The sequence below is a fragment of the Myxocyprinus asiaticus genome, chromosome 3, assembly GCF_019703515.2.
Source record: "Myxocyprinus asiaticus isolate MX2 ecotype Aquarium Trade chromosome 3, UBuf_Myxa_2, whole genome shotgun sequence".
NCBI classification, from domain to species: Eukaryota; Metazoa; Chordata; class Actinopteri; order Cypriniformes; family Catostomidae; genus Myxocyprinus; species Myxocyprinus asiaticus.
The window spans coordinates 15,001-37,748 of record NC_059346.1 but is presented as its reverse complement, the minus strand read 5'-3'; the positions used below and the strand labels follow the sequence as shown (position 1 = coordinate 37,748).

The window sequence follows — 22,748 nt, the reverse complement described above, 5'->3', positions numbered from 1 at the left end:
TTAAACTGAACACACTAAACACACATTAAACTGAACACACGTTAAACTGAACACATTGAACACACATTAAACTGAACACACATTAAAGCAAATACATTGAACAGACATTAAACTGAACACACTGAACACACATTAAACTGAACATGCTGTTAAGCTTCTTTGCATGAGTCTGATCAGAGTTCGATGCTGATATTAAGCTGCAGTTCAAGTAGAGAAACTGAAAAAGAGCTTCAGTGTCAGAATTACAGGTCAGTGACAGGTGTGGGACAGACGCAAACCCAAAACAGGTTTCTCTCATGAACATTCATGCATAGATACCGATATACATTATGTTCCTTCTGCTGAGTACCCTAAATAATCTTGAACAAAACTTTCTTGCCTGAATTTTTTGTATGTCTTTAATAAACCAATTGAAATCGAAAATGTATTGTTCCAACCTTACATTGATTGGATGTGCTGTTTTCGAAGCCATTATAAAATGAATTCCATATAAAATGTTGCAAGTTGGTTTATAAAAATCACTATGATGTTTGATTTCAGTCTGACACTAATACACCACAAACATGGAAGATTTTGCAATCAGTTTTTATTTATTTGGTGAATTAACAGTTGATGAATGGTTGGTGGAGATTGATTTACCTGATGAAAGCCTGAAATTAACAAGAGGGCAATAGACGAATTAAAGGAATTCAGAAATGAAACCAGGACTTTTAAGCAGACTGTTTGGGACAACTGCTGTTTTCAGACCTCGTGTAATGAGGTAAAAGTCACTTAAACAGAGCAAAACCGAACTCTGAGGCAGCTTTATGTTACAGTGAAAAATACAAAAGGAGATTTGTATGGATTCAGTAATTATGTGGCTTACAAGCAGGACTGAACTGTAATTTTAATGACCTTCCACTTAGTTGGTCTTGGTGTAAACTGAAAGACCCAAATTCACTACTAGCACAATGTTGATCTTGGAGTGGTGAAAAAAACCTTACAGAGAGGGACACGACTAGACAACACACCATCACGCTTTAACAAATGGGAAAAAAATTTTTTTAAGCTAAAACTCCGTTGCACTGAATCCAAACACATCGCAAGAACTTTTCAATAATGTTTGGTTTGATGTGCAACTGCTATTGGACGATGGGCAAAAGATGGAAATTGCCAACTGAATGCTGAATCGTTTGTTGTTCACAAGGATAAGAATGATGTCAAGTATGTCACCTTGATTTTTAATGAAGCCAGCAAAAACTCTAAAGATCCCAACGCGAGTTCGAAAAGGATTCATGTACGAGCAGCCGTCAGACGCACTAATGTCCCGTCGCTCGGAGATATAGGCCGACTTATTTATGCTCTCTCTCAGTCCAGCAACTACACTAATTGTGTGTGGTAAACAATGTCATAAAACGTGAAATAATAATAACAATCCAGCCCTACAATTATATCAAACATAAAAGGTATACCAGAGAACCAATGGGGGTACACTTCTTCGGCTCTTTGTTACCCCAAATTAACACCAAATCACTGTTTGCAAAGAACAATGTGCAGAAACTTTCTGATGCTGGTTTGGAGTCTTGAGAAATTATAGCTGTGACCGGACAACGAAGTAAATCGCCTCTACAATCCTACTCGAGTCTCTGCATTGTCCTGAAGAACACCCCTTACCCGTTGTAAAATCACTGTTATGCACAGCCTCTCGTTGCTTATTGCTTTACAGGGGCACATATTATTTTGTGATATCACTGAACAGCTTGTGCACCATGATGTCTGTTTCTCACACAAAGCTATCATATGTCTTCAGAAGACTTGGAATATAGCACAAGTCATATGGTCCACTTCTATGATACTTGTATGAGAGCCTTTTTTTTTTTTTTTTTTTTTTTGTCATTTTACAGCTCAACGGCTCATTCACCTAACCCATGGATAAAGATTGGGAAAAATATTCTTCAAAAAGCACCTTCAAAGCTCAACGTCCTCTCAGGAAACACGACAGGTTTCACTGTAAATAATAACGTCATATACTGTAACGCTCAGAGAAATACAATCTTTTTTTTTATTGAGGTTTTCTCTCAAACAAATGACTCGAGACATTATTTAACAATTTAACTTTATAATATGCATTTAAAAAAATATTTGACCTACAGATTGTGACTGACATATTCAAGCATTACACAGAAAATTTCAAATATAAATAAATCACTGCCGTGTTACAGAAATTATCATTTTTCATGTGTTGTGAAATATGACTCGTGTTCTTTAATCATTCGCACAGTTATCTCTCTGGTGCTCTTGAACAGGAAGTGAGTGAGTTTGCTTGAGCAGACAGGAAGTGCACCTCCTCCTCAGTTTCTAGTGCCCTGCAGAGTGTCGATGAGAGTCTTATTGTACTCCAGCAGCTGCTTGTTGACATTCTTTACCACTGGGCGGTAATCGCTTTCTACGCCCTTGGAAGCGATGACTGTCGAATAGAGTTAGGGAAGGACGGGGATCTTTAGAGTGACACATTACATGTCTATTCACTTCTGTTTTGATCAAATGAAACATTTAAAGGATACATTCTTTCATCACATAGTTGTTCTGTTCATGATGTTGCCACTTTCTCTCCATGTTGGTCAGCTGGAAAATTAAAAGTCACATTAGACATTATAATGTGTTAGTGTAGTTAAGTAATTAAAGCTGAAGTGTGTAATTCTATAGAAACTACTTCTAAATTTGGTTGGTCCAATTGAGTTGCACCTTTTACAGAATAAACCAATCTACTCGCTCCACATTAAAAGTGTTTTTCCTGTGGAACACTGAGATCAAATTTTTTCCCTGTTCTGATGGTTGATGTGAACATTAACTGAAGCTCCTGACCCGTATCTGCATGATTATATGCATTGCACTGTTGCCACAAGATTGGCTGATTAGATAATTGCATAAAATAAGTACATGTACAGGTGTACCTAATATAGTGCTCAGTAAGTGTATATAAAGAACTATTAACTTGTTATATATATATATATATATATATATATATATATATATATATATATATATATATATATATATATATATATGTACTCATTGGTCATGTCTCATCTCCCCTCGGTCAACAAAGTGAGCCAGAACCATCACTGGAGCCCCATATTAAATAAAAAAATAAAATAAAAAAATACTGACCATGACACCCTTCAGCAAACACATTTTGAAAAACTCAGGAACACTCTTCAGTGTGTGAGTCCATGCTGATATGAAAACATTGACATGAGTGTGTGTCTCACCTCTACATGGGTCTCATTGTCTAGTAACTGGCTCTTCAGAGTTTCAAACTCTTCATTCATCTTGTGTAAGATCTTCTTAAATGTGTCTTTCCTCTGAGTGAGTGTCACTCGATCTTCCTGCAGCCTCTGAAAGACAAACATCACCACTGATGAGCTACTGAACACAATTGAAGCCACTTTATGTTTATATGGGTTATACCGTGACTCCACCCCCAAAACATACAAATTATTTTAACTCTAGACATATATACACTGCAAAGACACCACAGAACCCACTTTTGAAGCAGTGGATAATAAGGCATTTAGGCAGATCATATTTATATAATATACTTTAGAGTCTCTCTGTATATGCTGGGAAAGATGTCATTTTACAGTATCTCATGAATTTGAGCATAAAAGTGGTGCTGGTACAGTGACACTTAGACCTGAGAAGAATGCAGGGAAACCACGGCTTCAGTTACCAAGAAGAAACATGATTTCATGCAGCCAAACATTTCAGAAGAGGCTGTATCCTGTCAGAGGAACGATGTCCGTACGTTCTCTGGGCTCTTATGGAAATAGTCTGTGATGGTTTATATTAAAGAGGACTGACAGTGGAAATGTGATGGGTGTCAGAGAACATCAGAAAACACTCTCTGAAGCATGTGAAAGACAATAGTGTAACTGCAATAAATGATTTGATCTGGTAGAATTTGAGATTTGACCGTGTACAGAAGACATTGATGAATTTGTAGAGCTTGTTTTTGTGTGGATTTGTTACCGTCTTCCTCTCCTCTCCAGCAGTTTTGAGAGCATCCAGATCTCTGTATGTGAGCAGCTCTTCATTCATGAGTTTGAGTTGATCTCTGAGAGTCTGTAGCTCTGTGGTGACCTTCCCTTCCAACTGCTCGACCTTCAGCAGGTCCTGCTGTAAACGGTCACTCTCTGTGTGCACAAACACACCATCAACACATAACATTAACACACAATCAACACATTACAACACAAACACCAACTCACCATCGAACCAACACATAACACTAAAGGCCTTTGCACACCAAATGCAAATTTTTGCAGAAAAAACAATTTGAAATGAAAATATGGGTTCCTATAAAGCCATTCACATCTGAAGCAAACATTCATGCGTACGTTTTTTTTGTTTTTCTTATTTGCCACAGCTTATCTCTTATATCTGTAAATTAAGGGGCAGAGGTGGCTCAGCAGTTAAGGCTCTGGGTTACTGATCAGAAGGTTGGGGGTTCAAGCCTCAGCACTGCCAAGATGCCACTGTTGGGCCCTTGAGCAAGGTCCTTGACCCTATCTGCTCCAGGGGCACCATATCATGGCTGACCCTGCACTCTAACCCCAGCTTAGCTGGGATAGGTGAAAAAAGAATTTCACTGTATATGTGTGATTAATATATTGTGGCATATTTGCCTTTTGTTAATTAACTTTACAGATCTTAAGTGTTTTTCTTCAAATATGAATACTATTTCTGTGACTTGCAGTGCACTGTAGTGTTTATGTCTTTCTATTCAAAATGTCTTTGTATACAAAAAACGTGGTGGTGTCTCCACAAAATTATGTAATCGTTATTGCTGTGCTTTCTTTTACAGTCATGTACATTAACATAAAAATTTCATTTAGCAGCTGCTTTTATCCAAAGCAACTTACAAAATGAGGAACAGAAGTATCTAATAATGGGTCAGATTGAAGATGGATTTTGTGTTTTATTGTGTACATTATACACACTCTTGGAGCGTTTAAATGTCATCAAGTTTAATTAGTAATATTCAGGGTTTAGCAAATAACACAAATACTGTAGATGTAATGTACATGACAATAGATTCAATCAAACATCTGTTTTAACAGTCACTATGCATGTGCATTATGCAGTGATTTTAAATAAATGCACTTAACACAAGTATATACAGTTAACAAGTCGTCATTTTTATTTGTATAGTGCTTTTCACAACACATCATTTCAAAGCAGCTTTACAGAAGATCATGCATGAACAGAAAATGAAACTGTAATATCTATAAAATCTTACAATGATCATTGTGTAGTTTGATATGATTGTGTATAGAAATTAAATAATAATTGTATTTATAACCCCTGTGAGCAAGCTGAAGGCGACTGTGGCGAGGAACACAAAACTCCATAAGATGTTGATTAATGGAGAAAAATAACCTTGAGAGAAAGCAGACTCACTGTGGGGGCCAGTTCCCCTCTGACTAAACATCATGAATATAATGACAATATTACTTATGTATAGTGCAAGTCATGGTCTAAAATGATTAAACTAAGTAAGTGTTAAAACAAATATTTAGTATGAACTGTAAGATTAATGACTATAGCAGGGGTTGGGAACCTTTTTTTACTAAGGAGCCAATGTTTTAATTTTTGGTTGATGCATTATTTCAAAAGAGCCATAGCACAAACGAATAATTTACTATTTTCAAAAACAACGTTTTTCAATAAAATCAAATGTTTATATTGCCCATAGACTACTCAAAAACAAACAAATATGCCAAAATTAATAGGTAACATGTTGCAATATGGAATTGAGTACATGTGTTTGTGCGGGTCTCCATAAAATTCATTTTACAATTATTCATGAAAACTTCCCTTTTGGGCAGGGCGATATGTAAAAAATATTTTACTGACAATTGTATTTAAAATATCGTGATATCGGATTATATGGTCGGTGAATATATCACGTTTCGTCAAACGCGTGTCTTTGTGTCTAATTTCTTGTAATATATCACTCCGAGCAGTCTTAAAGGTCGCCTTCCACAGTAGCTGGTACATCAGCAAAATACTCCGTATGAAAAATCCACATTTGACGGGTGTTCATTTCAAACCTTGTTCACCAGGAGGAGGCTGTATGACAAATTCGGAAGGAAATCAAAACAATGTCATTGACTTCAAGCTTTGCAATCGCACCCACACTTTCTGCTGGAAAAGTATCTCTAGAAAGTTTTAAATGATCATGTGTTGGTGAATGGTGAGACACCCGGCGAGCCACTTGATTTTTAACAAACAGCCACTTGTGGCTCACGAGCCATAGGTTCCCGACCCCTGGACTAAAGTCTTAGAATTTACATTCTTAATTTACTGCAGAAGTGCAAACAGATGCATTGTCTTTTGTTATTTGGCTGATGAAGGCTGCAATTAATTTATTATCTGTGTATTCCATTTTAAGGTGTAGTCCATCCTTTGACCAAGGTGATGTAGGCAGAGATCAATGAGGTGCACTGAAGTTCGACTGTAAGCTTGTGGTAGATTAATTTCCAGTGAAGTCCATCTTAAGTCCAAGTTTCAGACAGTGTCCAGTGAAGTATCCCATGTCTGACGGTTGGTGCTGGCATCAGTTCATTATCTGTGAAGTCCATTTTAGTAAACTGAAGTGATATCTGGCTGGCACAGGCTGCAGTTAGTTGTCATCACTCAGCAACATGTAATAGTTGGAGTGGGACATCATGCAGAATAACACACTCCTCATCACTGCTGCAGCTTGTAGAGAAATCCATTTTCTTTTTTCAATCTGCTCACTAGAGAACTCGTTTACTTGTCTTTGGTTGTTTTGCAAAATTATTAAATGGTTATTTCGTCTCACTCTGTGATGGGCAGAGGGCGAACCAGCTCAAAGGTGCATTGAGCCACTTACCGTACTGGGGTAAAATTACTTGTCGATTAGTGTCACCTTTTGTAAAGGCATGAATGTGCTAACGGCAGACACTGACATCACTTTCTACATGAAAGGCCATTCGTATGTGATTCATCTCATAATTGTTTCACCTTTGGTGTGCAAAGGCTTTAGGGTGCTTTCACACTTGGTTCGATTGCTCTCTCCGACCCAGAGTTTGTTTCCACCCCCTGGCCCCCCTGTTCTTTTCACATTATATTTTTGGTTCTGAACTGTGGCCCGATTACGTCATCAGCGCGAGTACAAGCGGTAGCTGTTTATCACTGTAACTAGGTAACAACTTAAATAACAGAGTAAAGCTGATGTCTTCTTAAGACTTAAGAAGACATCAGTTTTACTGTGTTATTTAAGTATTTGTCTCTGTATTTACAACCCTAACTTTATATGCACAGAACAACACTTGTCCGCCATGGATGCACTGAATGAGCGATGATGTAAAGAATGTTAGCGTTTGTCTGCCGGGAGTCTGCAGATGTATTGCAAGAGATGTGAAGAATGTGAGCTGCTCTATGAAGGTGATTTATTTGGAGACAAGCAGGAATGAGAAATGCATTATACCATAATAATTGTGATAGGAGCCTGCAAAGACATGAATTATACGTCATCACAAGCGGTTCAGTTCTGCAATTTAGCACGATTGCATTCATAACAGCTGCGCGCCTTATGGAGTTCACGTGAACAGTAACCCAGACCACCTTTCCAGGCGGAATCGAGTGCGGTTCACTGGTGTGCACCCAAGTTCGGAAAACAGCGTTCACACCTTCCAAACGAACCGAACTCTGACAACAATTGAATCCAGGTGCACACTAGAGTGAAAGAACCCTAACACACACTGACACAGTAACACACAAACAATCACATCAAGACTAACAGGAACAACATGATGCAACATTTCTTATAATAAAGAAAGTTTTTTTACAGCTTTATTTGATTGGATTGTTCAGAGACAGTGTTTATCCTACAGGTGTCACTACAAACACAGGTTTGAGTCTTAGCTAATATCCTCAAACACACTGCAAAGAAACATCAGAGGGATAAACATCACTTTACCTTCAATCATTTGGATTTCACCTTTAGACTTTGGGTCATTCTCATTCAGGTCATTTTTTCTCAACTACACTAACCGTAGCACACTACATGTGTAACTACTGTGTGCTGCTTGTGTTGAACATTCAAAAGTATTTGCAAAACATCAAGTGTGAACAGCATGTGAGCAGGAGGCAGTACAGGGGTCATAGGTCATGATCTGCAACTCAGTGTGACACTCTTTTTCTGATTAACATGTTTTATTGATTCATACAGATAACAAAGAAAAGCAAAACAAATATACCCAGAATCAACATTTAACCTCCACTATTACCCCTTCCTCTCCCCAATCCCTAACCCCACCCTGACCCTCAACAACATCCCTGTGGTCACATATGATTATAGACACACACACAAAAAAAAAAAAAAAAAAAAAAAAAAAAAAAAAATATTATTATTATAATCATCACACACATTTAAAACTAAACATCTCTCTCCACTGCCCCTCCCCGAGAGCCCTCCAAAAACACCAAATAACTGCCCCATTTCCTATCAAACGAATCCCAATTCCCCAGCCTTCTACATGACACTTCCTCGAAAGCCGCAACCCTCTCCACCTCCGCACACCATTCTTGAAATGAGGGCGCTCCAGCCGACTTCCATCCCCTTAAAATAATTTGTCTGCCAATCATAACACTGGTTAGGACCCAATTTTTTATGTGTTTATCCCCTATATTGATGACCGCTCCATCGCCTAAAATACAGAGTCTGTATAAATGAAATTTGAGTGCCCAATACGTCACACATAAAACTCTGAACCTTCAACCAAAATTCTTGTATCTTAACACACCACCAAAAAAAACACGGGTTGTGTCTTCATCTTCCAATTGGCATCGCCAGCAGGTGGGTGTGTCTTTGAGACCAAGCTTATACAATCTAGAGGGGGTCCAATAGAATCGATGTAAAATCTTGAATTGCATAAGGCGCACCCTTGAATCTCTAGATGCAGACTTGATGTTTTTAGAATCCTAGCCCACACTCCCTCCTCCAATACCAAATTAAAATCTTTCTCCCATAATCTCTTGAGAGAAGTTAAAGCTCCGTCCCCCAGACTCTGAATTAACAGGGAGTAATACACTGATGCCTCATGACCTTTTCCAAAATCAGTAATCATCTCTCTCAGAGTATCTGCCGCTTTAGGGCAGATACTCTGCTCTGTATTGCTCAAAAACAGTACAGAGCAGGTGGTGCAGCTGTAAATACCTAAAGAACTGAGATTTGTGAATCCCAAAATGTTGAACCAAATTTTCAAAGGATCTCAACACTCCACTCTCATATAGGTCACCGAGTGTAGCAACCCCCCTCACAATCCACTCTGACCAGCAGAAAGGGGACTTATTAATACATAATTTTGGGTTCAGCCATATGCTTGAGGCAACATTTAAATAATTGTCCGAACTAAACACTCTGGACACTTTCGTCCATACCGAGTGCAAATGTGAGATAACGGGGTGTAACTTAACTTCTCCGATTTGTTTGATAGAAAGGCTTTGCAATGGCAAAATCGGGGCAAGAACTTCCTGTTCAATACAAAACCAGGGAGGGGCTCTCTCAGGTGGAAGGGACCAATGAGCCAAATGTCTGAGACCGAACGCATAATAATAAAATGAAATATTGGGTTGGCCTAGCCCACCTTTGTCAATCGGCCTATGTAATTTACTGAAGTGTAATCTGGGACACTTACCATTCCAAATGAAGGACTTCGCTATGCTATCAAATTGCTTAAAATAAGAGAGGGGGACATCTACAGGGAGAGACTGTAGAATAAAATTCATTTTAATAACATTAACCTTCCATCGATAAACGTAATGAAGCCCACCTGTCCACCTCATTCGAAAACCTTTTTATTAAAGGGTCAAAATTAACTCTAACTAAATCACACAAATTTGCTGGGAATAAAATCCCCAAATATTTAATGCCCTGTTTGGGCCACTGGAAGGCGCCCGGCTGGAAGGCCGTTACTGGGCATTACGCTGTCAAAGCCAAAGCTTCGGATTTAGACCAGCTGACTCTGTATCCTGAGAAATTAGAAAAGGAATTAATAATTCTGTGGAGGCAAGGCATAGATCTAGTGGGGCCGGAGACTAATGATAGTAAAAAGCTTATGTGCCACACCTCCCGCAATCACCCCTGGAAAATCATCCTCCTTTCTTATCGCAGCTGCTAATGGTTTCAGGGCAAGACAGAACAATAATGGGGAAAGAGGGCAACCCTGCCGAGTCCCCCTATCCAGAGTAAAATAATCTGAAATTAATCCATTTGTTTGTACCGCTGCTACAGGGTGTCTATAAAGTAACTTAATCCAACCAATAAATGTACTCCCGAACCCGAACATTTCCAAAATCTTAAAAAGATAATCCCATTCTACCATATCAAACACCTTTTCGGTGTCAAGTGAGATGGCAGCGACCGGAGACTGATCATTCCCTACTGACCACATGATATTGATGAAACACCTAATGTTATCAGAAGAGCTGCGGCCTCGAATAAACCCCACCTGATCTATATGTATAAGAGATGTCATAACTTTACTTAATCGGTTAGCCAGAATTTTTGACAATATTTTAACGTCTAGCTGGATCAGGGAAATTAGACGGTAACTTTTACACTCGCTTGGATCTTTGTCCTTTTTATGAATCAGACTGATCCGGGCTTGTGTCATGGCTGGAGGAAGCTTTCCTTTCTTTAATGATTCCGTATAAACTTCTAACAAAAGTGGAGCCAATTCTGTAGTATAAGATCTAAAAATTCAGTGGCAAAACCATCTGGCCCCGGAGCTTTGCCAGTAGGTAGGGACTTAATTACCTCGTCAAGCTCCTCCAAGTTTATCTCAGAATCAAGATCATTTTTTTGCTCAGTTGTCAGTTTAGGAAGATCTAATGGTTCCACAAAGTTTCTAATATCATCAGTAGATGAAGACGTGGAACTATAAAAATCAAGATAGAATGCTTTAAGTGTGACACACTTTAATTATATTTATAAATGTATGAAATGCTAATGAAATAATGACACACATACATCCATGCTGGACAAGAGTAATGAAAAATGTAATCTGGTCTCATGAAATGGTCATGTGAACCCATGGGATCGAAATCCACTGGGCAGCGAGCCTGATCTCTCTGTGTGTGTTTGAGTGGGGTGGGGGGCATGTACAGGAAGGAAGTCGAAGAGGGCGACTTCCTACTGATAGTCAGCTAAGCTAGCTTAGTGTGTGTGTGTGTGTGTGTGTGTGGCAGTTAAAAAGCTCAGTCAGCACTGAGCATTCTGGGCAGCTTCCTTCTCCAGGGTCCCCATTGATCATCACACACACACACACACACACACCTGTAGGGTGAACGCTTGGTTCTGGCTAGTGAAAATATTTACTCATGTGCAGCAGTCAATATAGATATAACCAATATGCTGTGTTACACACACACACAGACAGAGCAAACTCTTGTCTGTTATTCATCAGGAATGTGAAATAATAAAAGATCAACAAACAGAAGAGACGAACAACGACTGACAGGAAGCTCTGATCAGAACATGTCTGAGAATTAAAGCAGTTTGAAATTTGAAACAAAGGGAGGAAAAACTCTTGACTGGACAACAGCACAAACCTTAAAGACAGACAGAGAGACAAACCTGATGAAAGGCCTTTGGCTGTGATGTGAGACTTGTGCATCTCCGTCTCTTTGAAGCTCAGGTCTTCCTGCATGGACTGCAGCTCTTGTGCAGTGACCGCAGACAGCTGCTGCAGACGACTGATGTTCTGCAGATAAACAGTACAGGCGTCTGATTCACTTTGAAAATGGACTCATCTAATTCAAGATGGTAAAGCATTTGTTAGAGTCTCATGAACAAGCGTATGTGAGATGAGATGTTTTACCCTGCTGGAGTGTTCCAGAAGAGCCACGATGCTGGTCTGCGTGTCTCTGATATGCTGCAGCTCCTGGGATCGATTCTCTTCAAACGTGTTCAGATATGCTGTTACAACACAATTGGTCAACACAACAATCAATTGATCAACACGCAGGTCATTCCAACAGACATCCAGTATTTGTGTGTAACACAGACACACACTCACAATCGATTTCCTCTTCTCTCTTCTGCAGCTCCTTGTACTTCTGAGCTCTTTCTCCTGTGAAGATGGTAAGAGACCCAACATTTTAACATGTTCATTTCCTCATTTTTCAAAGTTTACTGTAGTTATTGTATCGAAGGGTCATGTAAGGAAAAAAGGATGAGTTCATTGTACTATGAAAACATACTGTAACTTTCAGATCTGAAATCTTCCTCCCCAGTCTAAAGAGAAAACTTATTTCAACTGATCTGCAAATATTCTACATAAGATGACTTGTTCTGGAATCCTTAGATTTCAACACATGACGCTCACATTTAAATATTAATGACACTGATTGGAGGAGCAGAAACGCAGCCTGTCCAGTCACAGTGAGGTAAAGACAAGGAAGTAGGAGAGATACTATTATTCCTAAATACCAAAAGAAGAATTACAATTACTGCATTTTGCATATAACAGTGTCCTTCTTAAGGATCCCAACATTAGAAAGTGCAGCTGAAGTTTATCTCTGATCACTTCAGTCTGATCTGAACAGTTTGAGTAAAACATTTCAGCAATGAATGTTTTACAGATCAGTCACAATGTAAAGCAGCTTTCACAAAGAGGCTGTTATTGAAGGAAAGGGGAGTTAAAAATTATATTGAACCAGCAGCTCGCCTGTGAGTGCTGTTACTCATTTAACATATAAAAAGGACGTTTATTTAGAACCCATTTCATTATAAGGGACAGAGACAAGGTGGGCAATAATTACACACAATATAATTATACAAAGCCCCCCAAAACAACAACAAATTCTAAAAATGTGTGATATGACCTCTTTAAAAACGTGATTTTCATTCAGACCTCTAGAAATGTGAATGAGATTTGAAAGTGACCATGTGAAAGTTTTACTTTAATAGCCACAGAGAAATCATGTTTTTGTCTGTATAGAAAAATCCAAAACAAGAAAACAGACAGCACTGAGACACTGCAAACTATAGAGTAAATCAACAGTGAAGAATTACATCCAGTGTGTGCTAATAAACCACCAACAGCGCAACATTCACGTGCTGCAGCCCATAACACAGGAATATCAAAATTAAACATGGGGATTTTGAAAATCATGTACTGTGGACTAGTTGCATCAGTGATCCAGATGACTTTTCCCAATGTTGAACTGCATTAAGAAATTACGTCCACATTCTTGTCTAAATGGCCACTAGAGAGAGATTGTTGTCCAAGTTGCTAATGAACAGTAGACTGTGGAAATAATTGACGGTGATGTAAACTGAGCAGCACCTCCATTGTCAGATTCATTTCACATTTCTACAGAGGTTTCTGGAGCTGATCCAAACATCACTAATGATTGAAGGGCTTCATCCCTGTTTTTTTCCCACAGTTCACAAACTTTAAAAACATAAAAGAAGCACCTTGATTTTCCTCCATGTCAGCATCTAGTTGTCGCATCTCATCTGTGAGGTGGCTGATTTTCTCACGTACATCCGTCAGTCTAAATAAAAACAACATTTATTCAAAAGGATGTTTTATTTTCAGTTATTTTTTATTCAACAATCACAAGACTCGTTTATGAATAAACAATCTGACAAAGTGTTATGAACACTGTGCAGTTTAACACTCTTGATAAGTGTGGCGCTTTTCAAAGCAACATTTTGCATCTCCTAGAGGCGGCAACTCACTAGCCGGCTCGAAACAACTCTTTGGTCGGTGTATCACATGCACTAATTGCTTTTTAGGGAATTCCTGACCTCCTCTGTTGGAGATCTGTCACACACATCAACTAAGAATGATAGAGTTACACTGCCTCTGACTTTCTCTCTGACTCCCTGTCATGTGAAGCTCACCAAAATAAGAAAGGGAGCACTGTGCAATCAAAGCAAGAGTTCCCAAATGTTTTCATCAGCTGAACCTCCTGATATTTTATGTAATGTTAAGCTTTCAAAATATAATACAATTTACTCCTTATGAGTCGAACCGAGTCCATGGCATTTGCGATGCATTAATAAATAAAGAAAAAGATATATTTAAGAAAAATAAAATAAAGAAAACAAGAAATAAATGAACACATCTCTGTCTGCATGCAGAAAACAAAGACAGGTAAAGTATGTAGCCAATGTACTATAAAATAAAAGGCAGTTTTACACGGGACTCGACCATCAGTATAATCGCACACAGTCACTGCTTTCCCCTTTAGTGGAAGGGTTTTTGCAGTCCAGACAGCACGGTTTCAGGATCAGACGGTGTCATGGTTGCAATCAAAAACTTCATTGAGCCAAGTCAATTGTCTCTATTTACTAAAAACAACATATCACAAAATACAAATAGCAAAAAAATATTATTAATATTAGGCTTTTAAGTCTTTTTAGGTGTAATTTATACACACATGTTATTTCTGCAGTCTCTTGTTGTCAGCTTGAACTTGAAGCTCATCTGTGAGGTCCATAATGATTTTTTTTTTTTTACTTTTAATAGTCTGTAAAACATTCAGACAGCAGCTCTAAACTGATTAAATAAAGCAGCACCTATTTATTATTGATTACTGTATCTTCAACGCATTGACAATCTACTTTACGTTCTTTTCCAGCATATTTCCACTATTCACAACATTCAATCATGCACAATAAAATATTAGGATATTATAGGCAGCGACAGGTTTCATTTATAATTTAATTAAAGACTGTAAAATTCTGGGTTTATGACACTAAACTTCATTTAACAAATTTAATTTAGTTGGTTATGATGTTTTTTTTTTAATATTTTATTTTCATATACTTTTAAAATGTATGACTTAATATTATTACCCTCCATGTTTTCTACAGTCCAACAAGAGCTCAGTGAAATGTTCAACGCAGCTGCTGCCCAAGAAAAGAATAAAAAAAGTATCTTCATCGCCACCTGCTGCACATCAGAAATTTGGGTGCACTGCCTGCGACATGCCGCTTTCCGTGAATGAACTAGACACTTGCGACTGTCATGCTCCATGTGAAAAGCCCTAATAATGTTATAAGTAAGCTTTTCCGGTTTTTTATTCAGTATACACCTTTTTTTTTTTAGATAGGGACCATTTTAGAGAAAACAACTAAACTGAAAGGACAAATTGAAAATTCAAATGTGAAACTATAATAACCCTGGTTGCAATGACTCTCATTTCTGTACTTTATGTTTGTTAGGAAAAAAGCAACAAATAATTAAAATGTCAACAGAAAGCAATAAGAAGTGTGTTGGAGGACATACTGTAACTATAAATAATAACTGTTCATTGAGTGTTGTTTTCATACACTTCTAGCATATACTTTTGTTCTGAAAGCACTGTGAAGTTTGTTCAGCAAGATACTAATTATGAGATATTAATATGAAATGAAACGGAGGTGCGTTTTTGTTACATTTATATTGACACAAAGTTAACAAACTTAAAATATTGATGTATTGGCTCAGTGTTGAGTTTACAGGTACAATTTTTTCAAATTCTTTCGACTAAGGTGGACTCGAACCCAACACCGCCTTCTAATAATTCAACATTTTATTTGATTTAATTCACTATTCACATTTCTATCACAATTAGTTGCAGAAAACAAATAATCATCCATCACTTGTGTATACGATTTTCCAGTAATAGTTTATGCTGCAATAACGGGAATGTGATACTGAAACTAATCGTTAAAACATTCATTTGTATGTAAAGTAAAGGGTTATTTTTGTGTGTATTTTTATGTGTTACTTTTGTGTATTTGTCCCTCTGGGGCTTGCTGTAGAAAGCATATGTTCATTCACAGCTTCAGTAAGAAAAGAAATGACTCCATGAAACCAGACTGTTCTGCTCCTATATTCTTGTTTTATATACAGTATTATTTAATAAGTTTAAGGGAACCCCAGAAAAATGATCAGTTACACATTCACTATATGAGAAGAAGCTCACTGGTCATTTGCCAAGACCACAAGTGTCCGTGCCAACTGAACATTCTTTTCAAACACAATGTAAGTTTAGTTGTAGCCTGTAGTGCCATTAACTCATCAGCGAGTCGAATTGTGCAACTGCTCGAGTGTCCAACAATTATATAAATGATGCTTATGATTAAAGATCTGAAGAAAAATAGACAATATCAGTGTATACACAAAGTGCTTTTGAAAGTTTGCTATAGGCTTTTTAACATGCATATGTTTTAAAAATACATACTGTCGTTCCATGCTGGCAATTTCCTGGTTGTTTTCTTTCACCTAAAACATGCACAAGATAAATCATGATGTAAAATTGAAGGTAATAAATATGTATGAAGTGTGTAACATCATACATGCGAGACCTGTTTCAAGAGGCGTTCTCTCTCCTCCTGTGGAGAACCCACACTCCTGTCTTCAGCCAGCATACCGTCTCTGCGGTTCTCTAGTTCCAGTAATTTCTCATGCAGCATCACTGCATCCTGTTTGACCTGTGAGTGAAGAAACTCCTGCGCACATGTATGAGACAAGCATCAGCACTCATTCAAAACACATGCCAAGTTTCCATAAAAGTGTTGCATTTTGGTCTTCTCCCACTGCATCAAATGTTTTTTTTTTTTACCTAAAAACAGTTGTTGAGCATTGTAACCCATCACAGACATGACTACTGAATGCAGTGGCCAATCAGAGGCCTTAAAATGAGTCTACAGGTGTGTTAGTGTGTGTCCACTCACTGCCTCAAACGTCTCCTTCCTGCTCATCAGAGCGTCTAGTTCTTCTTGTCGAGTGTCCAGTTCCTGAATACAGATGAGAGACAGACGCTCACGTGAGTGATTAACTGCGATTACAACGGCTAATGAACTTAGAATCATAAATCACCCAGACTTCAGTTTAAGATGAAACACGAGTACTGAAGCCATTTAACGTCAGTAAGAAGGACTTGTGTTTCATGTACACCAGCTTCAGCAACACATTTCAGTGTTGTAAATTGGATTCTACTGAAACAAATTGCAATGAATTGAGATAACAAACCTGCAGTAGCTCTTCGTTGGTGGCTTTCATTTCAGCATATTTAGCCTGTTTATCAGCAGACATCTTTTTAATAATGTTTTCTGCAGCTTGTTTCTCTTGCACTATATCGTCATCAACAGCTCGTATCAGATCCTCTTTCCTGACAAAGAGACGGAGCTATTAACATACATGGTTTAATCAGTGGCGATTTCTCAGGGCCAGCAAAGCCTTCTCTGCTGGCGAAACATGCCTAATAAATAAATGTTTTTCATCCTTTCATTCTCATTGACCTTTTTGCCTATGTATTTTCAACCGCTTTACACTCCTAAATCATCTACAAAGAATAGCAAAAAACAAAAAGCTTACAAGCAAAGTGTGACAACTGTTTCACAAATCACATGCCCGAAGCAACGTGTGAGTTTGAGCTCCACCCCGTCAGGCCTTCAGAATTTCCACAGAATCCCTCAACAGTGCAGTGAATAGGCATCTAAAGTCAGATTCATCAGCCAATCAGATTGATTTATTTGTTCTTGCGGGTGTTATTAGAGAGCTTTTACTTGGTATTAGACCTCCTTGGTTCTGGCTTTCGTGCATGGACGTGTTTTTAAAATGTCAATTGGTATTATTAATTGGCTGCCACGTAATGTATGATGGGCATACGGCATCTTATTCATTGTGAAACTGTGTTTTCTTAATGGCATGAATCGCACTGAAGGCCTAGATTTAAAATGCATGGGCCGCGGCTGTGTTTAATTAAGGCAGAGCTTTACATACACCGATCAGCCACAACATTAAAAGCACCTGTCTAATATTGTGTAGGTCCCCCTCGAGCTGCCAAAACAGCGCCAACCCGCATCTCAGAATAGCATTCAGAAATGATATTCTTCTCAGCACAATTGTACAGAGTGGTTATCTGAGTTACTGTAGACTTTATCAGTTCAAACCAGTCTGGCCATTCTCTGTTGACCTCTCTCATCAACAAGACGTTTCTAACTACAGAACTGCCGCTCACTGGATGTTTTTTGTTCTAATTAGTCACAGATTAAATGACAAAAATCAAATTAAAGATTATTCAAACCCAAAAGAGAAGTAATGCATCTTCAGAGTGTAGCAAAGTTCAATAAAACTCACAGTTCACCATCTTAAGTTAAATGATTGAATGTGGTCAATGTTTAGCCAGTTTTTTATTACAGAGAGTAAAGGTCTTACACTGTCTGAGCTCTTTCAAGTATCCGTTAACGACATATCACACCAGCTCAAGGGTAAGAGACTTTAACATTAATATCTGTTAAGTTTACAAGTGATTTTTGTTTTTAAAACAGTGTAAAACAGTCACCTCTAAGTAGTGTATGAATAGTATTTAAACTCATGGTCAAAAACAATTAATATTTAATGAATGATCATACACAGAGCACAAATGGAATATGGATGTGTAATGAGGCAAAGTGCTTAATGCTGCCACAACAACAGTTCTACTCAAGTCTAGATGAGGAAATGTAATGTGTTGGACCATATCCTCTAGAGATGTAAAGTTTATCTGGCAAGACGTACTGTAAAAATAAATTAGGTCAATTTACGACACAAGTCAATATTACATTTATAATCATTGTGCCTGGAAATGATTAGGTTTACACTTACTCTCACCTCGGTGGAATATAAAGAACCAAATAAACTCCTTATTTTCTGATATTGAATGTAAAAGATTAAAGCAAACCAGATAATTGTGCTTTAAAATCTTGAGAAACAAGTAGCCTTTGCTTCAGTTATGTCGCATGACTGGGTCTCATTTTAGGGACTGAAATGCAATACAGTACAATTGCACAGAATATCTAGCGCTTAGCATGTGACTGAGGTGGGTGTTGAGCTCTCTATCGTCAGTCCATGTTTACAATTTTGAGAATGAAACAAGCATCTGTCCTCAATGCGTCAGGGCAGAAAACAGCCCAGGCTTCTCGAGAGAACATTGGGTGACTTTGTGCCAGAGCAGAACATGAGTCTCTCTGTGGCTGATGGGAGATAACAAGCGCAAGAGAGAAAACACCAAACACGAGATGGCAGCGGGATGATAGGACAAAGATCTTCTTTGTGTGATCCTCAAGGAGAGATCTCAAGAACTCTGAAGAACTTTCATGAGAACAGCTCACAACACAGAGGTCATTTCTTTGCTTCTATGGATAGAGCGCTGGTTTGTATGCTTGATGCAGTGCTGTTATCATTGCAGGTAACCGAGAGATCATGGCCGGGAGACAGTTACATCATCTCTGGGTGGCAGCTGTCCTACTGACCTCAGGGGTGACTACATGCTCGGTGAGAGTTTCACGTTTTACGATGAATTATGTTGGCATTTTCCATTTAGATGCAGGTCTTTTCTTTTGAAAGCCAGTGTCTTAGAATCACAGACTATTACATATAAAATACAGTATAATCATCTGTGGCATATGAAGTCAAAAAGAGATGATCTACATTAAACAGCTCTTCGTGCATTTATGCTCTCAAACTACAATTAACAAACTCAATGACCATATGTGTTCAGGTGAAAAAGAATGGCACGTCTCTGACATACATTCCTGCTGAGGAAACTACAAACCTCACTGAACTCATCCTGAGTTACAACAAAATTGAGATGTCCAGCTCGGATATAAAGGCCTTGCTACAGTATCCCAGACTGAGGGAGCTTGATCTCTCTCACAACCTCATACAGACACTGTCACCGAGAGCTTTCGACAACCTCACAAACCTGGAGACTCTTAACCTGAGGGCTAACCATCTACAAACCCTTCCTAAAGACATCTTTAAAGGATTACCTAAACTAAAGATTTTGCATTTGGAGGACAACCTATGGGACTGCTCCTGCTCGCTCGCTAATATCATCAAACAGCTCAATAACTCTGGTGTATCAACAGGTGAGAAGAAAATCTCTTGTTTTTTTGTTTCCGTTCACTTTAGTTTAAACTAGGAATTTTGTTTATATTTGTGTATATTCTTGCCTGTATCATACTTGTTTCATTAGATGAATTCATCTGCAAAGTGTTTGTTCTGCAGGTAGAGAAATCACTTGTTATACTTCAGAGAAACCGCCTGGTAAAAGAGTCTTAGATGGAAAGTCTTTCTGCTCCATTCAGCCCACAAAAGTCAAAATATCTGTGGAGATGAACACTTCAAATACAACAGCAACACCACTGCCCTTCATAGAGCCGACCAACAGCAGTCATGTCAACAGCTCAAACAAAGGTAGCCTAAATACACCACGAATAAATAACGTGTCTTAACGTATAAACGCTCTGCCTCGCACTGAGCTCAAATTGTGTACAACCGAAACCAAAATACGACAAAGTCGTCAGTGTTTCGGTATGATCAAACACAATCAGAAAACGAGGTTATGACAACACATTGTCAAATACACAGCTGATAAAAGAGTATGATGTCAACATCTGTCTCTCATCAGAGATCAGTACTGGTGCTGCTGGGAAACCAACAGGAAGCAACAGCTGGAAGTTCCTCCTCGGTGTGGTAGTGATCACCCTCAGCACTTCCATGCTCATCATATGTGCCGTCAAGTCACCTTCTTGGTACAAACTGCTCTTCAATTATCGTCACCAGAGGCTGCACGAGAACGTGGAGCCAAACGTCTTCAACACCGGACGCTATTCTAACTTCAGTCTGGACACAGAACAGACAGAGACGAGCATTCAAGATCTTGATGAAGGTCTGGATCACACACTGAGCTTCCAGAATCTGGAGGATGATGATGGCTTTATAGAGGATGGCTACATCGAGCCAGGAGGCTACAAAGATCACACAGACATTGATGAATCATGAGTGACATCACTGGCAGGAACGAGTATGAGACAGGTGGATGAATACGTGGAAAAACACAATCTATGATCACACACTGTGTGAGACTTTGGTGCATTGGTGCAATATAACCTCATAACAGAGCCATAAACAAATTGAACACAAGATCACAACTGAAACTGCACATGCAAGTATCGCAACATGTACTATAAACATACTTTATTGTTTCTATAACCCACCTTAAAACTACCCCTATCTGTACGTTTCTTGCACTTTATAATAGGGAATTTCAAACTGTGGTTACAGGTCTTAAAATGTAAAATGTTGTCAGTGATACATACAATTTGTCCAAGGAATGGATGAATATTTCAACAGAAGTAGATTTTAAGGTATAATGTGAATGCACTCAGATATAGAGAAGTGTCTGCAATGTTTTCACTGGTTTATAAGAGCAGTTTTACTCTGATATCAGTCCAGTTTGCAGCTTCTGCCCTCTTGTGACACTTTACAGGAATTTCATCAACACTCAAAGGACAAATCCTTCAGTATTTACTGGTAAAGAGACAAAGGCACTTACTTTCTCCTTTCAGTGAATATAATGTCCATACTTTGAGCTTCTCTGTCATTCTGTGCTCTTAGCTAATGACAAAAAGAAAAAATACATTGAGCAGAATAAAGAGGACGACATTATATAAACTGTGTGTTCAAATGACGTGATCTCACCATGATGACATCATTTACAACTTCATCCATCTCTGTGTTTGTGTTCAGCTTGTCAACCAGCTGGTAATTTGACAGACAACAATATTTAAATAATGATGACATCATACATCTCAAAATGACAATTATAAGCTGTGGCTCCTGATCACTGCCACTATGTATTTCTGTATAACTTCTGAATCAAAGAGTTATATTGATTCTAAATACAAACGCTTGTCCTGTCGTGTTTTTTAATTAATGTAATTGTGTACCATGTTGTAATCTGCCAGTTGTCCTTGAAGATCTTTAATTTCTCCAGCGAGGCCCTCTGCTCTGTATACATAAAGAGTTTTAAAACATTAAATTAAATACTTGATCCAGAAGTCATGAAGACTAAAACAAAACTCCACCGAACCAGCAAATGCTCTTATTTAAGGATTAGTATACAGATTTAATAAAAATAAAAACTTTAAAAATGGCAAAGATTAATGAATGAATGACAATGTATAATTTGAAATATAATGGCATTACTGATCTCAAAGACAAAAACGATAAAGAGACTGAAGCAAACATAGAAAAACATTTAAATAACAATTTTCAATGCATGTATTTGTGTTATATTTTACATACAGTGGTTTAAATGGCATAGTGGAAACTCTAATTGGATTTCAGTTTACACTGTAACAATAGTTTACCTTTTCTCATAAGAAAGATACACTGAATTTTCCTGATTGAAGGTGTCAATGTCTTTTTGTAATTTGCTGGACTCTGTCATCAGCTCATTTATTTTACTCCTGTAACAAAAACAAAAGAAGTCTATCAGCTGTGATATGTGATACTCAGATATTTGGTATGTCATACATTGAGTCTTTACCGTAATAACCCGAGGTAATATGACTTATCAAGGATTTGCCTCTGCGGTCCTTAAACAGTGAGAATGAAACAAATCAGTGTTCAAATTTCATGTTCTGAAATGCATTAAAGACTCTCGGAGTGAAGTAAGAAAAGAAGGAAATGAAGACAGAGAAAACAGGAAGTGCACCTTTCATGGCGGTCTTCATTCCACTGAGACCCTGTTGAGTTACAGGACGATCTGCCACTTTAATCTGAGCTGATAAAACTCCAGGAGAAGCGATGGGTCCACCCCTGGTCACTGGTACCATCTATGACCCACAATACACACACATACACATACACACACAGAGATAGAGAGAGAGAGAGAGAGAG

General features: G+C 38.2%; 2 protein-coding genes across 3 annotated transcripts in view; one reads left to right on the top strand and one right to left on the bottom strand.

Annotated features, from left to right (window-relative positions):
* Positions 1-2,055: 2,055 nt before the first annotated feature.
* The window catches only part of ift74 (intraflagellar transport 74), a 22,341-nt gene continuing 1,648 nt past the window's right edge, over positions 2,056-22,748 (bottom strand). For both annotated transcript variants that reach the window (XM_051676512.1, XM_051676520.1), the window contains exons 3-20: positions 22,564-22,684; positions 22,396-22,444; positions 22,217-22,315; positions 21,794-21,854; positions 21,546-21,605; positions 21,400-21,461; positions 17,049-17,187; positions 16,751-16,813; positions 16,382-16,525; positions 16,258-16,298; positions 13,496-13,575; positions 12,093-12,146; positions 11,895-11,992; positions 11,651-11,777; positions 4,012-4,175; positions 3,252-3,377; positions 2,544-2,604; positions 2,056-2,446 (exon numbers count right to left, since the gene is read on the bottom strand). In XM_051676512.1, the coding sequence (XP_051532472.1) occupies positions 2,331-2,446; positions 2,544-2,604; positions 3,252-3,377; positions 4,012-4,175; positions 11,651-11,777; positions 11,895-11,992; positions 12,093-12,146; positions 13,496-13,575; positions 16,258-16,298; positions 16,382-16,525; positions 16,751-16,813; positions 17,049-17,187; positions 21,400-21,461; positions 21,546-21,605; positions 21,794-21,854; positions 22,217-22,315; positions 22,396-22,444; positions 22,564-22,684 (1,665 nt within the window). In that variant the 3' untranslated portion in view covers positions 2,056-2,330. The remainder of the gene's footprint in view (positions 2,447-2,543; positions 2,605-3,251; positions 3,378-4,011; positions 4,176-11,650; positions 11,778-11,894; positions 11,993-12,092; positions 12,147-13,495; positions 13,576-16,257; positions 16,299-16,381; positions 16,526-16,750; positions 16,814-17,048; positions 17,188-21,399; positions 21,462-21,545; positions 21,606-21,793; positions 21,855-22,216; positions 22,316-22,395; positions 22,445-22,563; positions 22,685-22,748) is intronic.
* LOC127428281 (leucine-rich repeat-containing protein 19-like) lies at positions 18,672-21,785 on the top strand. Its single transcript, XM_051676536.1, has 4 exons — positions 18,672-19,334; positions 19,561-19,930; positions 20,070-20,258; positions 20,473-21,785. Exons 1-4 carry the CDS (start codon positions 19,263-19,265, stop codon positions 20,844-20,846), a joined length of 1,005 nt encoding a protein of 334 aa, XP_051532496.1. The 5' UTR covers positions 18,672-19,262; the 3' UTR covers positions 20,847-21,785.

Bases quoted from the DNA above. Each gene is read 5' to 3' on its own strand.
- LOC127428281 (XM_051676536.1), top strand. From the start codon at position 19,263: ATGGCCGGGAGACAGTTACATCATCTCTGGGTGGCAGCTGTCCTACTG. The intron at 19,335-19,560 runs GTGAGAGTTTCA...ATATGTGTTCAG, and splicing joins CAGGGGTGACTACATGCTCG to GTGAAAAAGAATGGCACGTC. The intron at 19,931-20,069 runs GTGAGAAGAAAA...TTTGTTCTGCAG, and splicing joins TAACTCTGGTGTATCAACAG to GTAGAGAAATCACTTGTTAT.